Source organism: Syngnathus acus, chromosome 2 (assembly GCF_901709675.1).
Source record: "Syngnathus acus chromosome 2, fSynAcu1.2, whole genome shotgun sequence".
NCBI lineage: Eukaryota > Metazoa > Chordata > Actinopteri > Syngnathiformes > Syngnathidae > Syngnathus > Syngnathus acus.
In genome coordinates, this window is record NC_051088.1 from 25,092,142 (window position 1) to 25,118,700 (window position 26,559).

At 45.8% G+C, this 26,559-nt stretch overlaps 3 protein-coding genes across 5 annotated transcripts in view; 1 reads left to right on the forward strand and 2 right to left on the reverse strand.

The window, feature by feature from the left end:
• On the reverse strand, positions 1-18,207 carry LOC119119686 (neural cell adhesion molecule L1.1-like). Of its 3 annotated transcripts, XM_037246190.1 has the most exons (29): positions 17,855-18,207; positions 9,043-9,301; positions 8,719-8,733; positions 8,432-8,543; positions 7,998-8,167; positions 7,529-7,651; positions 6,760-6,930; positions 6,582-6,696; positions 6,294-6,478; positions 6,047-6,178; positions 5,775-5,918; positions 5,561-5,672; positions 5,109-5,269; positions 4,823-4,982; positions 4,470-4,597; positions 4,228-4,329; positions 3,947-4,162; positions 3,722-3,792; positions 3,228-3,453; positions 3,016-3,122; positions 2,653-2,920; positions 2,471-2,593; positions 2,195-2,371; positions 1,994-2,107; positions 1,771-1,920; positions 1,503-1,634; positions 1,359-1,431; positions 1,258-1,269; positions 1-1,030 (listed from the first exon to the last, which is right to left on the reverse strand). In XM_037246190.1, exons 2-29 carry the CDS (start codon positions 9,152-9,154, stop codon positions 772-774), a joined length of 3,870 nt encoding a protein of 1,289 aa, XP_037102085.1. In that variant the 5' UTR covers positions 9,155-9,301; positions 17,855-18,207; the 3' UTR covers positions 1-771. The 3 variants fall into 3 exon arrangements, with proteins under 3 accessions (XP_037102085.1, XP_037102088.1, XP_037102086.1); XM_037246193.1 differs by lacking the exon at positions 8,719-8,733; XM_037246191.1 differs by lacking the exon at positions 1,258-1,269.
• LOC119119766 (ladderlectin-like) overlaps positions 13,951-26,559 on the forward strand; it is a 21,856-nt gene continuing 9,247 nt past the window's right edge. The window contains exon 1 of the mRNA XM_037246371.1: positions 13,951-13,963. The gene's annotated coding sequence lies outside the window, so the exon portion shown is untranslated. The remainder of the gene's footprint in view (positions 13,964-26,559) is intronic.
• Positions 22,175-26,559, reverse strand: part of LOC119119421 (PDZ domain-containing protein 4-like) — a 9,562-nt gene continuing 5,177 nt past the window's right edge. Inside the window, exons 13-18 of the mRNA XM_037245750.1 lie at positions 24,395-24,674; positions 23,534-23,604; positions 23,040-23,371; positions 22,823-22,954; positions 22,628-22,743; positions 22,175-22,560 (exon numbers count right to left, since the gene is read on the reverse strand). Coding sequence (XP_037101645.1) covers positions 22,347-22,560; positions 22,628-22,743; positions 22,823-22,954; positions 23,040-23,371; positions 23,534-23,604; positions 24,395-24,674 — 1,145 coding nt within the window. The 3' untranslated portion in view covers positions 22,175-22,346. The remainder of the gene's footprint in view (positions 22,561-22,627; positions 22,744-22,822; positions 22,955-23,039; positions 23,372-23,533; positions 23,605-24,394; positions 24,675-26,559) is intronic.

Here is a 26,559-nt window from a genome sequence, read left to right on the forward strand (position 1 = left end):
GAGAGCGATAATCATTGGATGAGCCTGCATGGGAGTTTTGCTACACTAACTCTTCACTCCATGTTGTTTCCTGGGCCTCCAACTGTTGCGTGTGCATGTGTGTGTGTGTGTGTGTGTGTGTGCGTCTGTGTGTTTTTTTTTTTTGAGGGGGTCTTATCGTGGGTAGAGTGAGGAGAGGAAGCTCGGTGGAACTTTCCTAAGGCAAAATTTCTCCTCTCAATTCAAAAGAACATTTGGACGCTTGTTGGGATAGAGAAATGCAACGCACACAAAAACACACACTGATGCGTTGTTTTAAAATGGCCGCCTTCAAGCAGATACAACGTTATGTTTTACTCGTGTGATTCCAACGTTGCCCAACATTTCGGTGTCATTTTTCAAGCTGGAAACTTGGAAAGGAAGTATGTATAGCTTGAGTTCATGGCGGAAAAGAGGTGCTAAATTATTTGCCTTTAAAATGAATGACAGAAATTGTCAATCATTTTAGGGCTCTTGTCATTTGCTTTCAGGTTTTCACTATTGATGGGATGTCCCCATCCTCTGCGACCTACAAAGTTTTCATGAATCCCATCTTGGAATATTCCAAACGCTGCTAAATTTCCAATGTGTGAAGAGAAACTAGTAGTTGCTTTGTAGGAGTGTGTGTGTTTGTGTGCGCTCGTGTGTAAACGTGGCATTGAAAAGGCGAAACACGGTGTAAACATTTTGTCTGCATAAAGGTGTGGAATGTATTCAGACAGTGTGTGTGTGTGAGTGTGCGTGTGCGTGTGTTTAGCTGGGTCGGTTGAGGATGCTCGACATGGACGGCGCAATGGGAGGAGGCGGGGCCGCGTTGTCCGGGGAGGCGGGGCCGGAGCTCTCGTTCCCGGCGGGGGCCGGGGCGCGTCCGCTGTACTGGCCGATGAAGGAGCCGTCCTCATTGAATTGGATGTCCACGCTGTCGCCGTACTCGGCCAGCGAGTCGTCGCTGCCTAGCTTGCTGTCGCCGGCCAGCGACGGCTGGCTCTCCGAACGCTTCTCGTCCGTGTCGCTGGGAAACAAAGGGAGGGTCATGAATGAAGTCTTCATCATCTACTCCCAAAAGTCCATCTTGTTTTGTTTTTTTTCTTCAACATTCAAAGTGATGCACAAGTTTAACACCATGCATGAAGAGGTTAACATTGCTCCATTGTGTCCTGAGGAGTCCCCCACGGCAATTCACTGTGACACATTGTCATTTTGTCTTTGTGTGACACAGTCATGCATCAAGTTCCTCACCTCTCCAAAGACCTGCCAGCGAAGCGTTTACGGGGTTGAAAAGCAAGAGTGAGTTGTCGGGGAAAGAAAGTCAAATGGTCATTCGTACGCAGACGACCCACCTGTACTCTCCGAAGGTTTCGTCCTTCATGGGCCGGGCTTCCGAGTCCACCTCCTTATCTTCCTTGTCCTTCACTGCAACGAGCGACAACAAACATGACGGGCGTCAAGTGGGAAGGATTCATGGATTCAATGTGCGCTCTTACCTGCGTATTTGCCGCCCTTCCTGCGCTTGACCAGACACAAGATGAGCAGGATGAAGATAAGCAGCACGATGGCACTGATGAGCCCGATCAGCCAGCCCCGAGCGGCGAAGCCACCGCTCACTTCCGATGGCCCTGACCGCCAAACAGTGCGACTAGCATGTTAGCGTTCAGCATTTGATCTATTAGCGTCTCTACAGGGCACAATATAACCCATCGTTGGGCTTTCCTTTCCGCTTGCAGTTTTCGAAATGCATTTTGACTTTCATACCTGGTCCTAAGGTCCAACTTGCAGATTCCCATTGAGTGTAGTTCCCATGCATGACAACAAGGTGATACTCCGTTCCTGCTTGAAGACCTGTCAGCGAGTAGAACCCTTGCGACGTGTTCACCATTTCTGACTCCTCCCACAGACCACCGGCTGCCAAACAAAATTGGATCAAGGTGGTCCAGGAATTCTTTCTTAAGATGATCTTCCCGTTTCCCTCACTGACCGCTCTTCTTAAGGAAATCAATGTGGAAGGCGTGGTTCCTCTCTCGCTCTCCAGGTACCCAGCTGAAATTGAGCGACGTCTTGTCGGCTGTGACGGTAATGTTTGTTGGGGCAACTGCACGGAGAAAAGAGGAAATGGAAAATCAGTCCAAACAGTAGGTTCTGCAGTCTAAGAGTCATTATGGTCGGTCGGGCATTGTACCTCCGTCGAAAAGGGTGGCATTCCTCCTGGTGATGGGCTGCCCATCCCCGGCGGCGGTGCGAGCGATCACCTGGAAGGTGTAATAGCTGTGGGGGTCCAGAGAATCCAGCATGAGGTGTGTCACGCTCGGATCGCCGATGATCTCCATCTGCACCGGACCGTCTCGGCTCTTCACCTCTGCGCGCGTACCAAAACAAAGAATGATCAGTCCGATGAAAAACTGTCTGCTCTTTACATTCACGGATCCTTATGAGTAATCCCAGAATCAAGTCTTACCCTGTTGGTACTGGACCATGTATCCCAGGAGGATTCCATTGGTTTGGAGTGGGGGTGTCCAGAAGAGAAGCATCGAGTTCTCAGAGGGGCTCTCAAAGAGCAGCGATGCCGGTGGGCCAGGCACTGTATGAAGACGATTTCAGGTTGAACGAATAAAGTCAGACCCCCTCCCCGAAGCCCACCTCCTTCCGGGGTGCTGAAGCCGACAGCCGGGGAGGCGGGGCTCTCTCCTTTGCTGTTAAAGGCGCTGACGGAAACGGTGTAGCGGGAGAAGAACCGCAGATTCGTCACTTCCGCAGCGGTTTTCATGCCTTGGACCACCACCACCCTGTTGTCTTCCTCCGCTCGTTCCGAGCTTCCCTCCTGCTCTTTACCCTCCTGCAGGTGGCGCACTTCCCCAGGGGACCGCCGTACCCGCCCCAACTCCGGACCCAGCCTCTTGATGTAGATCTGAATCGGATAGATGGGTGGTGAGCGACGGAAGGCCCAAGTACCAAATATCCTTTGACGCAACCTTGAATGTGAAGTCACATGCGGTGTTTTACCTTGTAGCCCAGAAGAAGACCACGGACGTTCTGGGCTTCGTTCCATCTCACGGCAACCGTGCTGTTCATCACCCGGACTTCCACTCCACTGGGAGACTCCTCGGGGACTGACGCAAGGAATTCAAAGTCATTTGCGGCAAGAATGACAAAATAAGGCAAAGTAGGCTGAACGTGCGTGTTGTGAAGTTATGAAGCAGGATGTTTTTTCCTACCATCTTCGCCCGAGTGTCCGATCTCAGCCTCTGGAGTTGGGCCTTCCCCCAGTGTGTTGACGGCTTGGACTTTGATCTCAAAAGGCTCATATGTTCCTGTGTCGTTGACTGAGAAGGGCGGCGACTTGGCATAACCGTGGTTCCAGTGGTCACTCTTGCCCCCAGCCTTCCTCCACAACACCTTGTACTGGAAGTCCTGACCGTTATGCGATTGCCTGGGCATCTCCTGCATACACAGGTAAGGTTTAAAAAAAAATACTTTGGTCTCACTCGTTTGTTGTTTTAAAACCCATTGAACAAATGTAAGACAATCAGGGAGTCACACTGGGTGATTGTTTGAATGAGAGGCCTTGGTAGTTTTGTGGTTAGCATGTCTGCCATCAAGACGTTCTGGATTCAGTTCTTCCTGTTGTGCCGTTTGAATGATTCATTGAACAAGTTCGACAAGTTTGAGTGCATATGCGTATGCTGTATGCTGACATTCTCATACTTACGTCCCACGTAATAGCCAGTGTTCCGGCGTCGGAGGATTCACTGCGAACACCCGTGGGGTTGATGTGGGGTACTAGAATGTGGCAACACATCAAAACAAAGCTATGAATTTCCCATAAGAACGGTAACAATGACATTTGACCTCAAACGCACTTCACAGATGGACTTAAATTTGACATTCTCTGTGTGAACATTTGAATCCAGCACTTGTGGTTTTGGATTCCTACCCGCCGGGGGCGTGCTGTGTCGTGGCGTGGGCTGACTGGGCTCGCTGTGACCGAGCTGGTTGACGGCCACCACGCGAAAAGCGTAGGTGCAGAAAGGGTGGAGGCTGAGCTGCAGGTGGTTGACGTCGGCAGGAACCCGCTTCATTGTTTCCCACCTCCAGGTGTCGCCGTCGTGCCTTCGCGAGTGCTGCTCCTCCTTTGCCTCCACGATGAACGCTAAACACAGGTGGCGGGGTCACATGACTTGACTTGATAGTTGAAGGTGTGTGTGTGCGCGTTACCTGTGATAGGGCTGTTGTGTGCACGGCCCGGGATCCAGCTGAGAGTTAAAGTGTCATCCTTCACGTCAGAGAGGGTCACATCCTGAGGGGGGTCCGGACAAGCTGAGGGCCCAAAATGAAATAGTGTCTTCTCCTTTTTTTGTCAAAAAATAAGGAGCCCCTTTGGGCAAGCTGATCCTCATCAGAACAATTCCCACTCTAACCACTCCGTTTGAGTCGTAACATAAGAAGAGGAAGCTCACCCACGACTGTGATGGAACCACTGTCCGTCACCTGATCCAGTTCTGTGATGACCTCGCAGGAATACGCCGCGTTGTCATTTGATTGGACGTCAGTTACTTTCAGTGTGCCGTTTGGAAAGATAGTGTACCTACACACACACACACACACACACACACACGTTTCTTAGGGCATTTGACTTTTGAATTACTCGTCCGCTACCATATCAGCTGATAAATGATCTGGTTTTACTTGAAAGAAAAAAAACAATGCGCTTGTGTTTTTTAGCATGCTAGTGCTAACACAATTTGTCCATTAGAGTACTTGAGTAGGTGATCGGGCAACAACAAGAGAGATGCTTCTGCTGAGTCATTACTTGTCATCCGGTGATGATTCGTATAGTTTTTGTCCATCTTTCCTCCAGACGATCTGGTAGCGCTGCAGTCGGGGGTCTTTGCGGAAATGGCAGTCCAGCAAGGCGTTCTCGCCACGGAGCGCTCGCACATCTTGCGGGCCACTTATGATTGTTGTCTTATCTGACAGGAAACAACACCACCAAATATTTCAAACACCACAATAATAGTATTGTCTGGGTTTTTCTTTTTTACATTTCTCCTTGCAAGATAGTGATGGTATGATCATCGGGAGGGGGTGAAACTCACTGAAAACATCCAGGTGAGCCTTGATGGAGATGTTGGTGTTTTTGATCAAGCAAGTGTATATGCCGCTGTCGCTGGGACCCACGTCGGATAATTCCAGCGTCCCGTTGGTCAACAGGGAGACACGGGGGTCAGACAGCAGGGGGGCCCAATCCTCCCCTTCCCTAAAAAAAAAAACCATGAGTGTCACTTTCAACGTCCACAGTGTGTATAGGTCCAGAAGCTTCAATCCAGAGCAACAAAGTTGGAACAGGATAACAGGCCTCTGAAAGCTTGGACTAACTTTCCAGCGAGGTGCTTATAGATCCATCGGATGCTGGTTTGGGCAAGGTACTTGAAAGCCTACCAATGTCTTTTCAAATGGAGATTCTGCAATATTCATTTAGGTGTGTGTGGTGGCTGTCTTCTTTGTGGCTTCCAGTCACGTTTTCCCATTGCCTCCCCATTGCACTCACCATTTGACGTGAGGGGGCGGCGAGCCAAAAGTCTCGCAGGACATCTTGATGGTTCCGCCCTCCGTGACCCGGTACACGACGCCGTCGGAGGATAGGATCTGAGGGGGGAGCTCTGAGGGACACATCCAAGACCATGTTCATCTCAGCCATTGAAGGAGACAACTGAACGAAATACGTCCGGTGGAAAGCAGAAAGCAGTTCTTGAAAGACGCACCGACAACGTGGAGGAATGCGTTGAGCAAGGTGGAGCCGTGCTTGTTGGCGGCCTCGCACTGATACACCGCCGTGTCACTCAGAAGGACGTCGTTCAGCCACAACACGCCGCCTGATACGCTGCGGCGAGGGTCCTCGTCCACCGCTGAGGAGACGTGAGACGAGACAAGACGTATTGATTCTTTTTTTTTTTAGCCCAAAACGGTCCTTTGGATTGATATCAATAAAAGGTTAGACGACGCAAGAAGATCAAAGAGCATTGCTGGAGGTTACCTGAGAGCGGCTGACCGTTGATGCTCCAGGTTATATTGGGCGTGGGGATGCCTTCGGCGAGACAGTCCAGTCGGACGGTTTCGCCCGGAGCGTAACGCCGGTTCTGGATCTCCTTCACCCAGTAGGGAGCCGCTTTACATCGAAAAACACAACAGGGTGTTGTTTTTGTGTTTTGGTATCAGGGTTTATGATAGATTTAGGGTTCATCAATTATAAAAAAAAAAAAAAAAATGTTTCGGCCACTGACCTTCAACGGTGACGGTGAAGGAGTGCACGGTGGAGCCGTGCGTGTTGAACGCTCGGCATTCGTACTCGCCGTCGTCGCTCTGGCTGACGCTGTCGAAGTAGAGCCAGCGGTTGTGGTTTTCCGGACGCCCGCCGGTTTCGTCCAGGTTGCCGTCCTTCTTCTTCCACTCCACCTTTGGAGTGGGACTGAGGAGAAGGAAAAGATAGAAAAAAAGAAAAGAAGGAAGAGAAGGAAGAGAACGCTGGGCAGGAGAGATGATGCCAAAACAGGAAGTTGATTGATCCTTACAGGCCTTTGGGGATACATTCTAGGGTCAGCCTTTGGCCGCGGAACGCAAGCACCGACGAGTGGGAGCCGCTCGGGTGGAAGAAGTGAGGCGACTTGCCGTGAGCAACGTCATTACCTGGAAAATAAAAGATGGTTGGAAAGGTTGCCAATCCATCAGCCAATCAATTTGTCTACTCACTGGACAGGACAGTGAGGGCGATGGCAGTGTCGGGCAGGATGGTTCTGGCTTCGATGTAATGCGAGTTGCAGATGTAATCCTCTCGGCTGTCGCTCTTGAGCAGATTAGCAAAGTACAACTTGCCGTTGAGGCCGACCGTCACCCGGTCACTCTGCCTGATGTGCACCAGCCCTGCGACAGGTAAACACACGCGTGACATGGTCCACGTCGACATGAACTGCTAATCTACTCGCATGGTTCAACAGAGAGATGCTGATGCTGGCCGACTGATTTCAAACAGCAAAGAGATTTGGGCAAATTCACACCGTGTAAAAAGAGCCAAATTATTCATGCGCTGTCCTAGTTTTCCGAGCTCTGGAACGCAAGACAAATGTCTGAAGTGGTAAAGAGTGCCAGAGGGAGATCTCCATTTTGAATGTGGCAGGTGCGTTGGAGGTGGTGCTGTCAGCATTTTTTAGGACATTATTTTTAGCATAGCCACAAGTGCTTCGCTTGTCTCACATCTCCTCCCTCTCCTCATTGTAGATGAAGCCGAGGCTTTCCGTTATGACACAAACACATACTGCTAAGCGACGGCCTACTTAACACACAAACAAGTGGGAAAAGGCAGCAGGCTACTTCCTGTTTGGTCGCTGGGCAACCAGCACTAATTATGTGAAAGGCGAGAGCCATTTCTGCCGTTCTGCCCTTAGCTGGGCGGGCGCCTCAAAAACCAGTGTGTAAGACCTTTGCTGGCCTCACTTCTTTCTGGAAACGTTTAAAAACTCACTCTTGTCCATCCAGTGGATTTGCGGCGGGGTGGAGCTCTGCGGGGGGTTGCAAGACAGCACCATGCTCTCGCCCACGTATGCTTGCCGGCGGAGCTTCTGCTGCTTCAGCAGAATTGGCTGGGCTGCAACACACACACACACAAACACACACACACAAGCACACACACTGACATCACTGCTCTGATTCCTGGAAATGGTTACCGTGACAACAAGAGATGAGCGTGCAGAAAAGGCGACCCCAGTCAACCTAGTGTGAATATGTATGAGTGCGTTATTGAACATTTGGTCGCCTGTTGGTCATGTGACTTTTCGATACCTTCATACATACTGTAGATCAAGAATGAATATTGAGATATACTAAAATGTATGGAGGCTGGTTAGAGTGGTAGGTAGCGGGTTGATGGGTAGGTCAGATAAGTCGGGAGGTTTGGTGGGTAGGTTAGCTCGATAGGTAGGTAGGTGTCTCACCCTCCACATTGATGTGCACTGTGTGCGTCATGGCAGTGCCCAGCGTGTTGGAGGCATAACATCGGAACGTTCCCTGGTACAACTCCAGCGAATCGTCCTCGTCCACCTCCAGCGTTCCGCTTCCCGTCCGCTCCGAGCCGAACGTCCGGCCATCTTTCACCCAACGGAAGCTAGCAAGGGGAGGGAGGGGGGTGAGTCATCTGATTAGTGATGTCATTTAATTACAGGAACATTTGTTGCTGTGGAAACGGAAAAGCCCTAGATCAGTGAGTAAGAGCCGGAAGTATCTTGTTTGAGCTACTGCATATGTGACTATGGATTCTTCCAGGGTTGAATGAGGACATACGCTACAGAAAATGGTGGATGGTTGAGGCTTGATGGTTGAAAGGATGGATGACAATTTGATATGAAACGTTTCAGTCAACCACACGTACGTGGGCGGAGGGTTGCCGGAAGCCTCGCACCGCAGAATGATGTCATCACGAGAAAAGGCCGTGTATGATGTCATCAGCTCAGAAGGCTCAGTGAGCACAGGCGGCTGCGAAACTGGCAGCACACACGCACGCACGCACGCACGCACACACACGCGCACGCACACACACACACACACACACACACGCACACGCACGTTAACCCCACAAAGTAATGACGTGATTTCACACACAACAGTGTCATCAAATCAAACTTTTCACATCACCATGGCAACGGGAGAGTTACTTACTGTTGCCGGCTTTATCTGTTTTTCCGCACGAAAGCAAGAAAAAAGGCAAGAATACAAATGTTCAGCAAAACCAAAAAAGAATAATAGATAATGATACAATGTGATACGGATATTTTCTCCCATTTTCGAATGGAGTCATTAGAAAACAGTATGACACAGACATATAGGTAATATATATTATATTTTGTTATGCTTTCAATTCATTCTGTAACAAGATGCAAAGTGATTTGTAATTGATACCGTCTCATAGTAGATCAATATCATACATACTCTGTGCTTTTTTTTATTTGATATTTTGTATGAACTTGATGGCACCATACTCACAGCCTGGTGGGATGACGAGGGCTCCTCGAGCCAGCGGAAGTGTGGATGGCAGGAGGAAGGTCAAAGGGAAGAGAACGAAGGGCAGGATGGGGAGGGCCATTGACACACACATGTCTCAATGTCCCATTGACACACTCGCATTCATCAAGGCGCACACACACACGCACACACACGCCTTCTCCGCCTGGGACCCTCCTGGCGACGTAATGGCGTCACAAAGAGATTGAAGGGGCCGCTTTGGCGGTTTCGTCTTCTGGGTCTGTGATGAGGAGGAAAGAAGGGGAAAAAAGGGGGAGGGGTGTTTGACCCATACAACAAAGGGAAGATGGTTGGGGACAGAAGGTGACGAGGGGGGGCAAGAAAGTCCATTAAAGTCAATAAGATAATCACACACTGAGTGTTTGCTGTGTCACAATTTGATAAGCACAATGGATTCAGATTTGGATACAACAATGCTTCAAAACAACACAAGGAATTGGGTGAGCTATTTTGGCTAGCTCTGGTTCAAAATACATTTGCACTCAAACAATATGTTTGGCAAAATCTAGAGACCAGATGCCTTTTCCTGACACAACCATCTGCCCTGAGCAGGATTTAAACCTCCGTGTCCAGTCAGTCGTGCCACCCACTGAGCCATCCAGGCGCCGCCAATGTTTTCCAACAGCGTTATATTAAATTCACTTTAACTTTACAAGATGGCGGCAAGCTTCAGCTCTTCAACGCCACCGAATCTGATCTTCAACCCAGTCAGTTGGGTCAAAATAATGACTCGAACCTTGGGTAAATGGAATCGATTCTACTCAAAATGCACAGATACTCACTCCATGTATTGAGTTTGTTTTTCAGATTTGGTTTATTAGATAAATAAAAAAGGATTTGCAAACATCGGTTAGTTTGGCTGAAGAACTAACCCATTTTTGCAAATATGCTTGAAAAAGGGGATTCGTTCATTCGTATATTATCAATAAATTCAATTTTTTAAAAAGAAATTAGATCGAAAAAATCAGGTCAGTTTTCCCCACAAAATGAATACATTGCTTTCAAAAGAAATCTTCAGAGTAAAGGAACGCGTGTAACAAGAGCTAGTCAAAGTCAACCTTAAAAAAAGAAGTTAGCACTCTGGCTTGCCTTTACATGGAAGTTTGTGTTGAATTGAGGAGCAGAATGATCTTAACGCTCAACATGCAAATCCCTTTTTCAGAAAATCCTCCCTGCACTTTGCCAAAAATAGCACGAAGGCACTTCAAAGTGGCTCGCGGGTCCATTCATGGGAATGCCATCAAACCGACGGAATCCCACCAGTCAATGTTTTTCTTCTGCCTGGAGTGGAAGTCAACTCTCCTTTCCCGAATGATGGCAAGTTTCAAATATTCCACTTGGAACATATGAGATCTAACCTTACAGTTTATTGAAAGGGGGAAATGATCATTTTTAAAATACATGGTTTTGAATATGACCTATAGTGGGTCACTTTCCTCGCAAAACGCTTGAAGGCCCAAAGGCGCCGCCATCTCGGCTAATGTTAAATATACTGAGCGCCGCCCTTCGACCCTGCAGGTGTCCTGGGACGTCCCGTAGAAGCGGAGGGGTGCTTTGCTTGGAGCCCCGAGGGGAGAAGGCAAGGCGGGGCAGGGCGGGTTCAGGTGGGACAGTCTAATCAGGGAAGGGAAGGGAGGGGAGGGGCTGGGCTTGAGCTTGTGTGGGTGGCTGGAAATGTGTGTGTGTGTGTGTGTGTGTGTGTGTGCGTGCAGGGGCTTAAGGTTCGAGAGAAAAATAAGGGTGCAGGTGGAGGAATGGTGCCTGACGGAGCGAGAAATTAACTCATTGATAGATTCCGATCTGCAGGGGAGACTCTGGATGTGTGGAGGGAGATTAGCAGGGTGGAGAACTGTGTGTGTTTTTGTGTGTGTGTGTGTGTGTGTGTGCGTGTGTGCGTGTGTGTGCATGCGTGTGCGAGCAAGTGCTTATATTGTCCTTATCAGACCTCATGAATATGAAACACATGTCATTTTAATAAAGCACCTCTGAGATTAACATGTCTGCCTGAAGGACTAAATGTGTGTGTGCGCGCGTGTGTTTATAATGCTAATTAGTAAAAACGGACAGATTTTGAACAAAAGCTTGGTGAAGAACTGTTCAGAACTGGTGAAATACACATTTCATGTTTTTTGTTTGAATCTAACTATTTTTATCGAATGTGTGTGTATACGCTATGCTTTGTTAAATAGAATCTAAATCAAAATTGGTTGTATATTTTAAACTAGGGTTTCAAACCAGCTATGAATTACACATTCGGTGGGTCAGGCGTTTGTCACGATTGGAGTGTGGAAATGGAGCAGGGCGACCAAGTGCGGCTTGGACCAGGGTTTATTGACGAACTCAAAAGACATACTCGGCAAACTAACATAACTTACTGACAAAATCAAGAACAGGAACCGAACAGAGACGTGAGGCAAAACAGACAGGGTGGGCTTCCATGACAGCAGCAAATGCATGCAGGCAATGCTCCGACAGGGAGTGACACACAAACAGAACCCAAATACAACACAGGCAACAAGAGGCAGGTGAGCATGACCACACCAACCACGGGCACACAGGAAGGGAGGGGCGAGCACACAGACACGATGACAATCTACACACATAACCAAACTGGGGACGAGACATGACAGCGTTACGGTTTTGGATTAGTCGTTAAAGTCTGAATTACGGTTTTAAGCAAGGGTTAGGCTCCCAAACGAAGGAACACTTTTACTTTTAATGTTAGCTTTCACCTTAGCTTTTCAAATCAGGTGTAGGGTTAGGGTTCCATGCAAGGGTTGGGTTTCTTGTAACGGGTTGTTGCCATGGTTAGGATTTTGAATTTGGTTATCAAGACAATGTTAGGGTTTAAAGTTAGGTTTTCAAATTTCGAGTTCAAATTTGGGCTTCATGTTAGGGATTAACAATATTACATTTCAGCAACAGCTCAGTGGAGTACAGTAAATATCTTCCTTTGCCTGCCAATGCTAGCTGGAATTACTCGATAGCAAGTGTTTAAGAAACCGGATGGACAGCCGTTTTTAGTTGCGTCAAAAAAACAAAACACAAAAACAACGGAAACACAAACAGTGGCTAATGCTAATGCTAACTCACAGCTGGCCAGCTGGCCATCCTTGTTCGCTCACTTCGACATCACGCGGCAGGCGACATGATGACCCCACGTGGACAAAAATAATACGACATCATATGTGACGTTTGAAAAAAATGGGGTTTGTTTCTTTTTTTTAGTTCACGCTCACAAAATGCTTTTCCATCTCAATCCCCCCCCCACACACTCCACTGCCCCCCGAGCATCTCAGCACGACAAATGAAGCCGTGCAGAAGTCAGTCATTAGTGCCACTATGTGGCTGCATAAACACTGGCAGGGTGGACGAGGGTCTATTAGCCTCATCCCCGCAGGGGGGGTCGCAATGGCAGCAGCTGGAGCCCTGTGGGGGGGCACAAGACATCTCCCAACGTATATGCGCTCTCAAATCCACGCTGATGTGGTCATTTTGATAGGTAACATCGTGCAACCGTCCGTCACTGTTGTCGTGGCAACCAAGCAAGCACTTAGCCAAGGCCATTAACGCACTGCACTGCTGACCAGCATATCGCCCATTTGACATTTTGCTCGCTTGTTGACAACAACAATTTACAGTCTGCATCAAAGTATTGATGTCTCAGCCCCAACGACTGATTGATTGTTTTGTATACATTTGGGTTTTCGTTCTTATAAAGCGATTCTTTTGTTCAGACAAATAAAAGGTTTAGTTGCTACCTGCTGACAGTTTCGACTGTCTGTCGGGTCGGCACGGTGGACTTTGGCCAATGGATAATTGACACGTCGGATGACGGCTCTGAGGAAGACCGGAGTTACAGTCCAAACTGTCAGCAGGTAGTAACTCAAACTTTTATTTGTCTGAACAAAAGAATGGCTTTATAATCATTACGAAGACATGATGAATCTCATCCAACTAAGGTTTTAGTAAGATAAGGGATTCAAATTAAAGTTTCAAGTCTGGGGTAGGTTTTTAGGTCATCATTTCAAGTCAAAGTTGGGCTTTCAAATCTTGCTTAGGTTTTTAGGTCATCATTTCAAGTCAAAGTTGGGCTTTCAAATCTTGCTTAGGTTTTGAACTTGGGCTTGAATGACAAAGTTAAGTCTGTTTAAGTTTTTAGTTTTAGGTTTCAAGCCAGTTGGGGCTTCACATTAGGTGCAGGGTTTCAGGTTAAGGTTTTAACTTTAGGGTTTCAAATGAAGGTTTCAAAACATTGTTATGCTTTCAAATTAAGGCGAGGCTTTCAAATTTAAGATGTGTTCAAATATATTTTACAGCAGCATTCATTTTCATGACATCATAAGAAACGTTGCATGGACTGTGCGGACGATGATCTCCAGACTCCCCCCTCCCTAGCCAGAAAAAATGTAGCCAAATGATGATCTCGTATCAGCGGAAAACCCTGAGCGAGTGCGCACGACTGCCAGGAGCCGGGATGCCTTTCCGTCGTTCCCCCTGTCGCCATGGTAACCACCGACTCCGGCGGCAGCAGCAGCAGCAGCAGCCAGTGCCAGCCCATCCCCCACTTGGCCCCTCCTTCTTCACCTCCCATCCCCCCCAGATCTGTCCCGCCGCATGGCCACACCCTGCGTCTAACTCATGCTTACGCGCACGCACACACACGGACACACACACCATTTCCTTTCGGCCAGTGCACATAGTTTAGAATTGAAGCAGGTCGCAGTGATTCAAAAGTATATTGGTACAGTTAAGACGTTCAAATGAAGGCTTTATGTCTGGTTCATGGTGTGAAATTAGGGTTTAAAGCCACCATTCGGCGTTCAGTTTTGTTTGGGGTTAGGGTTAGGGTTTCCATTTGTGGTTTCAAATCAAGGTGAGGGTCCCAAATGACTGACAGGATTTGGCTTTTGAATGAGGGTTAGAATTGCAAACAATGAATAAGGTTTCAAAATAGGGTTTCAAGCCAGGAAAGTCAGTGTTGGGGTTTCAAATGAGGTAGGGTTTTTACGCCAAGGCAAATGTTTAACATTTCAGTCTTTTAATACCAGGTTTATGTTTCATGTTAGGGTTGCAAATTGGGTTTTCAAGTCAAAAAATAGGGTTTGAAATGGTGCTTTCAACAGGTTTAAACATGATTGAATGTTTTATGGGAGGGTTTGAATCCAGTGTTAGGGTTTCAAATTGAGTGTGAAGTCAGGGTAAAGTTTTGAAGCAAATGTTAGGCCCTTGATTTCTGAAGATTGATGACAATGAGCACTCTTACATTTTGTCCGGAACAAACAAGAGAGAAATGAAAGGTGCTCTCCAAGTTTCCATTTTACAGCGGCCAACTATACATCGTCCACAAGTGGATATATTGCACTTACTTATTCATGTACTTTATGCACACCACTCTTATTCATGGACTTCAATCAGGTTGTTTCAAACGGCTGTGTTCACATCCACAACGGCGCAAACACCCATTCCTATCGATACAAATAGCACCAAAAACAAAACGAGCCCCCATGCACAGTTAAACTGCACTTGTGCTGGCAGGAAAATAGCGCCCTTTGTCTTAAATGTCACAAGTGTGTAACTAACTTTTGGGGACATTTCACAATCACCACCAAGACAGGAAGACATTTGTCAGCAAAACAAGCTTCGGTTTCACCCATTATTAATGAAAGGATTCTTCTCATGGCTCCAACATGCTCCTCACAAAAGTAGTCTTATTACGGTATACTGTGCATGAGTGCGTGTGTGTGTGTGTGTGTGTGTGTGTTAAAAGCATTCTATTAGCCGCATCTGAGGCTATTAAAAGCCAAACGGTATGGAAGGGCTGTAAGTGCGCTGATGGTGGCTAACAGCTGGATCAGGTCGGAAGAAGCAAACATTCCGCACGGGTTCGCAACAAAGACATCTTTCTACAGAGCTACAACGCTCCACACAAAAAGACTCAAAGAAGCTGATGATGAATCAGAGAGGAAAAGGATGGGGGTGGATGTAGAAGAGAAGTCTGGAGATAATTTCATTTTCTCCAAACAGGCCTCCATGTGATCTCCCCCCGCCACAAGTGCATCTGGAGATTTTATGTAGTCTCCTTGAAGAGCAGCAGGTGCTCTTCACAAGCTTTACGCAGACTCTTGAAAAAAAAAAAAACACTTCCTGAAACTCAACACAAGCTCTTCACAAACAAATGAAGCTCTTTCCAAACAAAGCACAACTTAGATATTCCCAAGGCTCTTCAAAGCTCTTTGCAAGTTTTTTTCGTCAATGCTCAGTCCGGGCATTGCCCAAAGCTGTTCCCAAGTTCTATACAAGCACATAGAAGAACGTCCTAAGTACTTCCCAAGATCTTCGCAAGCTATTCCCAAATTTGTAGGAGTTAAATTTAGGTCTTTTGTGGAGAGTCTTTTATGGAGAGTGACTTGCTAGTGCTTCCTGTTTTTTTTTGTTTGTTTTTTTAAATCGCTCATAATCCATTTATATTGAGAGCAATTTCATACAATAAGTTTGAAATGATATTAAAGTGTTCTGTGATCATACTCCTCCTGCATGGCTAAGACGGACGACCGAATGATCTGATCAAATGGGACACACGCTCAGCACGCTCGTCTCAACCTGCTGCCAATCATTCGGCAAAAGTGAGCGTCGCCAAACACGTCAACGTAATCCACCCGCACAGCTTTCGCTCACCCTCATTCGCGGTCCGATCTGCTTTCAAAACCATCCTGAAGTCATCCAATAAATCCTCTCGCTCTTCTCTTCGACCTTCCTAAAACGCTGTTTGGGCCTCAAATAAAGTTCCCCGGGAGGCATGTCAGGAATTTAGGAGTCAAGACAGCGGCGGACAAACACCACGAGCAGATGAGTTCAAAAAGGACAGAGGGATGTTGACTCAGTAAACAAAGGGCAGAAAAATGACGGACATCACCCTATTGTGTCGACTTCTGTACTGAAACAATGATTCGACTGAAATAATAACACATCCACTGCCGACTTGGTTAAAGTGGAACGTTGACGTCTATAGCCGCCAATGGCAGTCAATGAGTTCAAAATATTGCAGTTCAACGACAAAAAAAAAGCTCTTTCTTTATGAAATATTTCATGCAAATGCATTCAACTTCAAAGTTAAAAACAACGGAACTGCACTTCACAAGTTTACTATACTGAATTGGAACTTTAAGTTCCGACTAAACTTAGCTGCTCCCGAAAATACAAAGATCTCGTCTGATGTATCACTTCCTTGCTAGTCACTAATTTCTACTCTCTGACTATCTTTCAAACACATTTTAGAATACATTTTTATGCTTTGCTTTTCAAGTCGGCCTTTTTAAAATGACTGCATGGTTTTTGCAGCGTTCCCTCTTTGTGTGCCCCCTCCCTCGCAAACCTCATTGTGCATGTCGGTACGTGTTGTGGAGCAAAAAATGTTCCAGCACTGCAAATGGCCACAACTCCAAAATACTGCATAAGCAAGCAATCAAGAAGGAAAAGTTGGAATCAGAGTGTACTTGGCTACATCATGATGTGATGTAGCTTCCATATTTATCCACATGGCACTGGTCAAGATTTTTTTTTCTAGAGATGATTGACTGGATATTTATTTCGGGCACAAAAGTAAGACGAAGAAGAAAAAAAGATATGAATAAAAATAAAATAGCATTTGAGCTCAAAAAGGAGTGGGAAGAAGACAGAGATGCAAGTCAAGTTTTCTCAATTATTATTATAATTATATTTTATATATACCGTAATTTTCGGACTATAAGTCGCGGTTTTTTTTCACAGTTTGGGTGGGGGGGCGACTTATACTCAGGAGCGATTTATATACATATATATGGGGGTTTTTTTTTCACTTTTTTGGGCATTTTATGGCTGGTGCGACTTATACTCCGGTGCGACTTATAGTCCGAAAATTACGGTAATTATATTATAATTATTATATTTGCACGGATCATTTTTTGACATCATAATAATAATAATGATAATAATAATATTAATAATAATCATATGGTGATAACGAGTTCATCGCTCTATCAATTTAACTTCCACAGGAAATTAAATGATCATAAATGCACTGTAAATCCTTGTGAAAATTGCTCTTCTTTTCTTTCTTTACTACATACTTTTAAAACGATGTCTTTGAACGGCAATCACTTCCCCACACGTGTCATATTAGCAACACAAGGGATGAAATGAGCGTTAAAAATGACAAAATAATTCACATTCTCAGTTTTCAGATGTTCTCACTACAGTTGAGTGACATGCACACACCTTCATTTTAACAAACAAACAAAACGTGGACAAGTTATAAGTGTTTCATGTGTAACTCGGATAACAAGAGAGTTTACATCCAATAAAAAAAAAAAAAATAATTGAACACCACTACTGTTTAGTCGATAGTCAGTACACTATTTTGTGTGTGTGACAATTGGACATTCCTCATTTTTTTTCTTCTCCTGTGTCAATAAATGAAATAGCTCATTTTATGGTTTCCATATTAAACCATCTATATATTTGAAATGTGTTCAACTTTCAAATGGGTCTCTGGGGCTTCAAACCACGCGCAAGATAAAAGTGGAGCAGGACAGCAAGGAGAGTGCTCATACCTGCTATTGTATTGATGGGAGTAGTCGTTATGGCTCACACACACACACACGCACACACACACACACACACACATGCACACGCACGCACGCACACACACACACACACAGCACATAATGCATGTAGAGTCACACATTATTTGGACTTTATAAAAGCAGTAATCCATAAAGTGATGCTGCCTCACCTCTCCAATGCTTTGCTGAAGTCTCTCTTGTGGTTCCTCTGTGCGAGATGCTGCAGCAGCACCAAAAACACGCCCGTCTGATCGCTGCGTCTCCTCCTTCCTTCTTCCGCCCTCCTCCTCCTCGCACTCTCATTGGCCAGCTCATCCAGATGACATCAGCCTCTCTCTCTTCCTCCATCTCAATCTCTCCATGTATTCCCTCGGCACCTCCGGCCCCTCCCCTCCTGTTCACCTCCATCGCTCCTCGACTTTCATCTCCAGCCGTCCCGTCTGCTCCCTCCCTACCTCCCTCTCTCCCTTTTTTTTTACAACCCAGTGGAGGTCATAGCAGTATCTTGTGATTTATGATGTCATTCTGTCGCCAGTACACACAAATGCATTAAACAGGTTGGAACAATAGAGTCAGGTATGGAAAGACATTGTGATATAAATAGAAAAAAAACATCAGACCAGATGGAAAAATCCCCAAACACCGCTTTATGTTTTTACTGGCTCCCTCAGCGATGGACAAATGTCCAAGGCAAAGTCCTTCACGCCGAGGGAAGGTTCGCACAGCCGCGACAGGAGCAGTATCGGGTCTCTCGACTCGGGCGTAGAAGTCTTTGGACACAGGACGACGAGCGAGGCCGCCGGCCACGCAGCGGCCACACCGACGTGAAGCATCGTGATCCGTCAAGTCATGTGAAGCAGAGTCCAGATGATGCGACAGTCATCCCTATCTTGAAACGAGGACAACCCATGGGACGTCTCGAGTTGCGTTGCTGAAGTCATCAGGGCAGGGTAGGCGCTCCAACTCAGCCTGCTTGACATAAGACCATCAGGGGCAAGCCATGGAAGGCCGGCGGGGGGGTGGGAAAGCAAGAGCGCCCCACAAACGCCCTACCGAGCGTCCAGGCCAATTTCGACAGATTCAATCTACTAAGAATGCACGAAACATCGGAAACACATCAACGCACAAGTTTAGAACGCTCAATCGGGACTGACCGGCAGGTGTTTATCGCTCACGTTGGCTTCCAAAGCAATGACACAAAAATAACATGGAAGTTGTTATTACAAACCGTCTAGTAGCAGGGTTTTAGCTCACCAAATACACTTTGACACTAAGGCTTTCCTAGACAGGCATCTTTTCGGAGCCCTTTTAAGGAGACATTTACAATTGAAAAAAAGGAGGAAGTTGTCGTGACAAAATCTTTCAACATTATACAAGCAGGGCTTTATCTACCAAATACACTTTGACACTCTCTGACCAACATCCTCCTAGACAGGCTTTTCGGAGCCCTGTTAAAGAGACGTTTACATTATAAAAAAAGACGGGATGTAAATTCCTCCGGCACTTCACTTTTTTTTTTTTGGGGTCTTGGGTAGCGAGACACGAGGCAAATGACCTCCATGCCACCTGAGACCTTTGACCATTTACTGTTGTGACCTATTGATTTGGGATGCATTACTCATTTATTTCCTTCTTTTATTTATTAATATTACTTAGACTTATTATTACGTGTGGCAACTGATAGGCCAAATCTCACAGGTAGATGATAGATTCTGTAGGAGACAGTAGTTGGGTTGAAGTTTGTTTGTTTATTTATTTATGTATTTATTTATTGGATGTGGAGAATTTAAAGCCAAGAGATGATTTTGTTGTGTCTTTTACCCAAATTCCGGAAGGTACAAGGATCATAGGTGTCAAACTCAAGGCCCGGGGGCCAGATCGGGCCCCGCCACATCATTTGATGTGGCCTAGGAAGACAAATTGTGCATTGACTACATGTGTCAATACTAAAATTGCAAATTGTATTCACTTTAAAAACTACAGATATTGCGAGCAATTTTTATTACCATGCACCTTTTAAAATATTTGAATACGTTTTCTGATTTCAAAGTTCATTATTCATCAGTTTGTTGTGTAGCCTATACTTTATATAATATAAGCATTGACAGTCATAATGGCCCTCCGACGGAAACTATGAGTACAATGCGGCCCGCTACAAAAATCAGTTTGACACCCCTGGATTGAAGGTTAGGGATTTGATCATTGGAACAATAGATGGCCTCATGTCTTGTAAGTAACTTGCTCAATGCCAATCGTTTATCTTCCTCCTACTTGTTCCTGTCAGTTTGCCTTTTCGCGCTCTTCCTCCCCCCCCCCCTAACCCTAACCCTACCCCCCCCACTTCATCACTAACCCAGGGCCATGTTCTCCCTCTCCGCTATGTGCCAAGCAAAGCTCACCAGTCAAAACACCCCCGCACTTCCTGTTTGCGTGTATTCTGGCAAGTCAAGGACAAAGGAGGAAGGAATCCCTGTATTGATCAGACTCTCCCTCTCTCGCTGTCTCTCTCTCTCGCTCTCTCTCTTGCTCACACACACACACACACACACACACACACACACACACACACACACAAACACTCCCAGAACAAGAGATGAGAGAGAAAGGGATTACCGTAAGTGAAGTGCAGACTCTGACTGGAATATATATATATATATATATATATACACACATATATAAAATATTCACTAAAGAGAATCCCAACACAAGAACAATAGGAAGGAAATGCATCATATGGACGAAAGTAGTGGGACACAAATTCACAATAAATCTTAATCTATATGAATCGATCATTCAAAATCTTTGCAGTCTTAGTTTTCATGTCGGAAAAGGTCTCTATGCTCCAGACTTTGTTCAAAATCTTTTGGAATGTCCCAGTGGGAGAAAGCATGGCCCTCGTAAAGTCATGCTTGGATGAGTTTGGAGTGGAGGGATACTTTTAGGTTGTGCTAAAGTGAAGATAAGACATGACAAAATCAGTGACTTATGGCCATCATTTATAAGGTCATGTGTACAAATGAACACGCTTAGCTTCATGGTGAAATAAATGTGGAACAATTGCTTGATGGAAGTATTTGTTGAGAAACTGGAGCACACGGGTCAAATTAGAAGATCGACTGCGCCCTCTAGAGGGGGAAGCAAGCTATTCTCTTGTTTTCCCGAGGCACATTTGTCTCAATACATCTTGTCCTCGAATCATTAGCGCTGTTTAACTGTCACACTTCTTTGATATCAAATTGTTCAGTCAGTGATCAAAATAATATTGTAGATCAATCTCATGTACTCATCTTGTGAAACTGGACTATTTAAGGAAACACAAATGTCAAATATACACTTTAACACAAACAATAATGAGGGTAAAAAAAAAAAAGTGTTCTTGGCAAACTCTATAAAATAACTATTGCGTGCGTGCGTGCGTGCGTGCGTGTCATTCAGCATTGTTCAATCACACGCATCACACAATGAAGGCGATTTTTCCTAATTTCATGCATGCATTTTCCATGGCCAAGATAGCGCCGATCTTCACGAGTGCTCCGTTTCGCGTTCACCGAGATGAACTCTTCCCGTGAGTTCGGATTCCACACATTCAAAGCAGTCCAGCGTGATTATAGGCTTCAAAAAACAGATCTGCTCAATCGAGCTCCTCACTTGTTATGAAAGCATCCTCAGAAATCAAACATTGTCGTCACACAAAGCGTTGTGCAAAACAGATGCTGCCTACTCAGGTGTGGGTGCTCGTCATTAGTTCCAAGTGACCACAGCAGCCATGCTCCTTAGCCCACCTGTGTAGTTTTCAATTGGAACCATGAAGCTAGCCAACCAATGGGAATGTTTTAATAGGTGTGCTCTTGAAAACAAAGTAACAACATCAACAATAACACGTAACAATTCAACATACCGTTTTTTTCCATGTATAATGCGCAAAATTTAACTAATTTATTGTCCTAAAATCTGGGGTCCGCATTATACATGGGTACAACTTTTTATTTTTAATTTATTATTTTTTTAATCCGGATATCATACGGAGGCCGCCATTACAGATGCGCTTTCTTCTCTGCTGTTCACTTCAAACACGCTCCATACGAACACAATGCTCTCGTATCAGACGCTTGCTCATTCACCTGCTCGTTTGCTGTCACAATGTACCCTACACAAATCCGAAACATTTCTTCGCTATTGAGTTTGCTAGCGCATGCGCAGTGATACTGACCGGCAGAATAACATCCGGTTGTTCCCAAAGATGATCTTTTTTCTGAAATAATTTTACGTTTACGGACTTAAGTAGGAGTCAAAATTTGGGTGCGTATTATACATGGGTACAGGCTTTTTTCCAGCATCAACATGCCATTTTTAGGGTGCGTATTATACATGGGGGCGCATTATACATGGAAAAAATCGGTAGTCAAATTTTACTCAAGGACACTTCACTGTAGTCACAATTGGGGATCAAACTTGCAACATCTGGGTCAACCCCATGGTATATATTTTTCTAATTGTCCACATCCATGACCCTGACATAATTTGGACACGCAACCTTGTGATCTGGAGTCCGACACGCTACCATTGGTCAGTGTTTTGGTGAATCATCAAGGAAGGAATGGGTCCATTTTGCCACTTCTGATTCGATGCTGCGCTTGAGCAACGCTATCTATCCTCCACGCTTCACACAGTGGTGAAAGAAAGGAGAGGGTTAAAGATTTTCTTGCTGTCAGGCGAGCGTGAACCTTGAGCCAACAGCTCCTGGATTGTGTTCCAGTTGCGGAGAATGCGGCGGTTCCTCTTCCTGCTCATCCTCTTCTGGCTCAGGGGCACCATGTTGTCTCGACGAACGGGGAGCTCTGCAGTGCCGCTCGCCGACGAAGCTGCTGCGTCCCTGCTGAGGAACATGAGGAGAATCAAGTCTTAAAATGAAATAATCGCCACTAGTTTGTATTTCCTTCCACCTGTCGCCGCTCTTCAGGTAGTCCAGGCGGCTCTGCAGCATGAACTCTCGTCTCCGTCTGTATTCTCTGGCCCTCGGCAGCTGCTGCTTCCTCTCCTCTTTGCTCCAGTAGCGGCCCTGTTGGGTTGACTCATGAAGTAGCGGCACGCAAGAGAGACGATGAAACGAAACGTCGTGTCACTGGATGCCAAGTGACCTGTTTCATCTCACTCGCAGCGGCATCGTCATCGGTGGTCGTGCCGCCGCGTTCCTCTCGGATCTGCACGGCCCTCCGGTCTCTGACCGGTCGCTTGGCAACGTAGCGAGTACCGTCGCTGCGGATTTTCACCTGAACAGCAGCAACACCACGAAGGACAGAAAATCAAAGCTCGATTGTGTTGCTTTGGAAGCCAGAGCATCCAGTTGTCCACTACCTTCCATTCCGTGCGCTGTCCTGTGGCGCTCAGCGACAAATGTGCCAGAGCTGGTAGCGCCAGACGCAAGCGCGAGGCTGCGTGACGGTCTTCCAGACCACAGGGGGCGCTGATCACGCTGCGGGGGCCGGCCGGACCGCCGCTACCATTACCTGCCCCTCTGTCCTCGCTCGGCTCCCCGTCAAGTGGCTCCGTCAGACCATCGGAGGGCAGCGCCATGCAGCTGTGGTAGCGCTCCAATGCTTTGGATCGGCTTTGGCGCCGCTGGGCCAGGAAGGGGCTGGACTCTGCACTTCCTCCTCTGGGCCTGGTGGTGGTGCTGGTGGTCATGCCTGCATCCAAATATTCCCTCATCATGTACAGTACCAGCTTTAAGATTAAGGCACGTGTTAAAGTTCAGAGGCAGCCATAAGGATCGGGCGTGGCTTCAAGTCTCAGACCTGCTATTAAAAGTAAGCTCGCTCCCATTTGAAAGGGAAGAATGTTTATGGCACCTGTTCTGGGAGCATGCCCACCTTCCGCCATGCTTCGTCGAGATGGTGATCCCAAATCTCTGGACGGAAATCTATGGAGGCAAAAACAAACTTTGACATAACTTCCTTATGTTTGCCGGTAGGCAGAAGCCAGGGGTGGCGCTAGAATGGGGCAGGGGGGGGGGCTTTTGGCCCTTTGGAAATTTGTGAAGCCCCACTTTTATTTGATATTCTAATATATTGAGAAATTACTTTTAATAATGTCCAAATCTCTGGAGAGAAATCTATGGAGGCAAAAACAAACTTTGACACTTCATAAGAATTCAAGAATACTTCCATCTTCTGTATCTACTTTTGTAGTGCTTAACTTCCTTATGTTTGCCGGTAGGCAGAAGCCAGGGGTGGCGCTAGAATGGGGCAGGGGGGGGGGCTTTTGGCCCTTTGGAAATTTGTGAAGCCCCACTTTTATTTGATATTCTAATATATTGAGAAATTACTTTTAATAATGTCCAAATCTCTGGAGAGAAATCTATGGAGGCAAAAACAAACTTTGACACTTCACAAGAATTCAAGAATACTTCCATCTTCTGTATCTACTTTTGTAGTGCTTAACTTCCTTATGTTTGCCGGTGAGCAGAAGCCAGGGGTGGCGCTAGAATGGGGCTCAGGGGGGGGGCTTTTGGCCCTTTGGAAATTTGTGAAGCCCCACTTTTATTTGATATTCTAATATATTGAGAAATTACTTTTAATACTACTTCATGTTTAGCTTTTTCACTGGTAAACTTTGTCATCATTATCCTAGTAAAATTGGGCGTACAAGAAAGAGAGCCAATTTTTGTGGCTTCCATAGATTTGGTCACATTTGTCACTGCTGACATGCACCTGAACTCGGAGGGCAAAGTGTTGACCACATCGCCATCCCAATCCCCGCATCCGAGGTTGGAGTGGCGTCTCTCCCACTGGGACATGGGGGCTTCGTCTTCCCGGGGAGGCGGGATTAGCACGGCGCTGACCAATGGCGTGCCGCGGCAGCTCTCGCCGCTACCGTAAGCACTGGTGCTGTCTTTGGCGTCGTTGGAACGCTCCGGTTGTTCGTTGATGGCCGACAACTCGTGGTGATGGCTATCGTCACCCTGGATGCTGTTGTTGTCGTCAGGCGGACCTGAATGTAAGCATGAGCAGTTCATTTGTAAAAAACAGGTGGATACAACAAACATGGTTGCATAGCAAACCAAACTGGAATGTTCACTTAGGTGAGCCAAAGGGAGATGGGCAGGTTAGTTTACATTTGTCTCATTCTTGTCGAGTCAGACAAATAATTGGTGGAGGGCTCTTTGCCGAGCTTTTACAGTAAGAACATGTGGGAGGGATTTTCCGTCAGTTGAATTCCAGTTTCGACAAGCTTGTTCAGCTTGCCGGTGGATCCCCATAGGGAGTTTCATAAACATGATAATGTCAGGTAATTAAAAAATCATCTTTCTTTCAAAACTATTTCGGAATGCATTCATTAGGTAACAGGTGAGCAATCCAGTCCGACAAGTTAGAATAGAATAGAATAGATCTTTATTGTCATTGTCACATGTACAACGAAATTTAAAAAGTGCCAAGTTTCTGTCTGTTTTGTTGCCTTGTATGAATGGTCGCTATGAAGGCAAACATAATGATCAATTGTGCTCATAATCACAGCAATGAATACTTAGTTGAGTACAACAACGACTCATTCTTTTATTACTAATACACCTGCTGCTATTCATCAGTACTACCGTTTTTTTCCGTGTATTATGCGCCCCCATGTATAATACGCACCCTAAAAATGGCATGTTGATGCTGGAAAAAAGCCTGTACCCATGTATAATACGCACCCAATTTTATTTTATTTTTTTTAAAGTCCCAATGATCGTCACACACGCAGGGAGGCAATGGGTCCCATTTTTATAGTCTTTGGTATGGTCTTAACTAGGCTGGATGTATTTTTTTTTGTTGCCGTTGATTTCTCCGACTGCCCGTAAAGGCACCACCGCGATCAGATGAAAAGAGAGGAAAGTGACGTGCGGACATGTGAAAAAGGCGGCTCTGTATGGGAGAGACGTTGAAGAGGAATAAAAACACCCTTGGAAACCAAAACTTGCCCCTCGTCGTGACTCGGAGCCGCAACAAATGTTTCGGATTTGTGTAGGGTACATTGTGACAGCAAACGAGCAGGTGATCGAGCAAGCGTCTGATACGAGAGCATTGCGTTGGTATGGAGGAGCGTGTTTGAAGTGAACAGCAGAGACGAAAGGAACAAGGCAAAGTGTTGTGAAATAAAAGATTACCTGTAATACGCATTTTGTTATTTGCTGATTGTATTAAACTATCACATTCATTGTCAGTCAAGAAGAGAAGAGGACTATTCTCCCTTCTTTGACGAAATGACCAGAGCACAGTACAAACACACTATTGTTCTTGTAACGTGTTTTGTATTTAAGTCCTGTCTGCCCGTCGCTCACCGTCGGATCATTGCATGTGTTACTGTCATGATGTCTGTTTGGTTTCTGTTCCTGTCTTTGGTAATGTCACCCTGTCTTTTTGTTCCACGTCTTTGTCGGTCAGTCCTGTTGTTGGTTTTGTTGTACCATGATTTTCTTAAAAAAATAAAATAAAAATAAAAAATAAAAAAAAATTTGTACCCATGTATAATGCGCACCCCAGATTTTAGGACAATAAATTAGTTAAATTTTGCGTATTATACACGGAAAAAAACGGTACTTTAATTCCATAAATACAACTACTACCACTGCTGCTACTTCTACTAGCATGACTTGCAGTCTCACACATACTCATAATCATAAGACCACTCCAACTGCTCATTCTCGCGAATCGTAACACGACTACAACTGCTCATTCTCGTGTGACTGCTATTACTCCTAATAAAGTACGACTCACATTTAAACTATTGCTGCTACTGTTATTAGTATGAATGCTCAAACGGCTACTCCACATATTCGTATTACCGCTAATACTATTAATTATTATTAAAACTCATACTCATAGGATTACAACACACA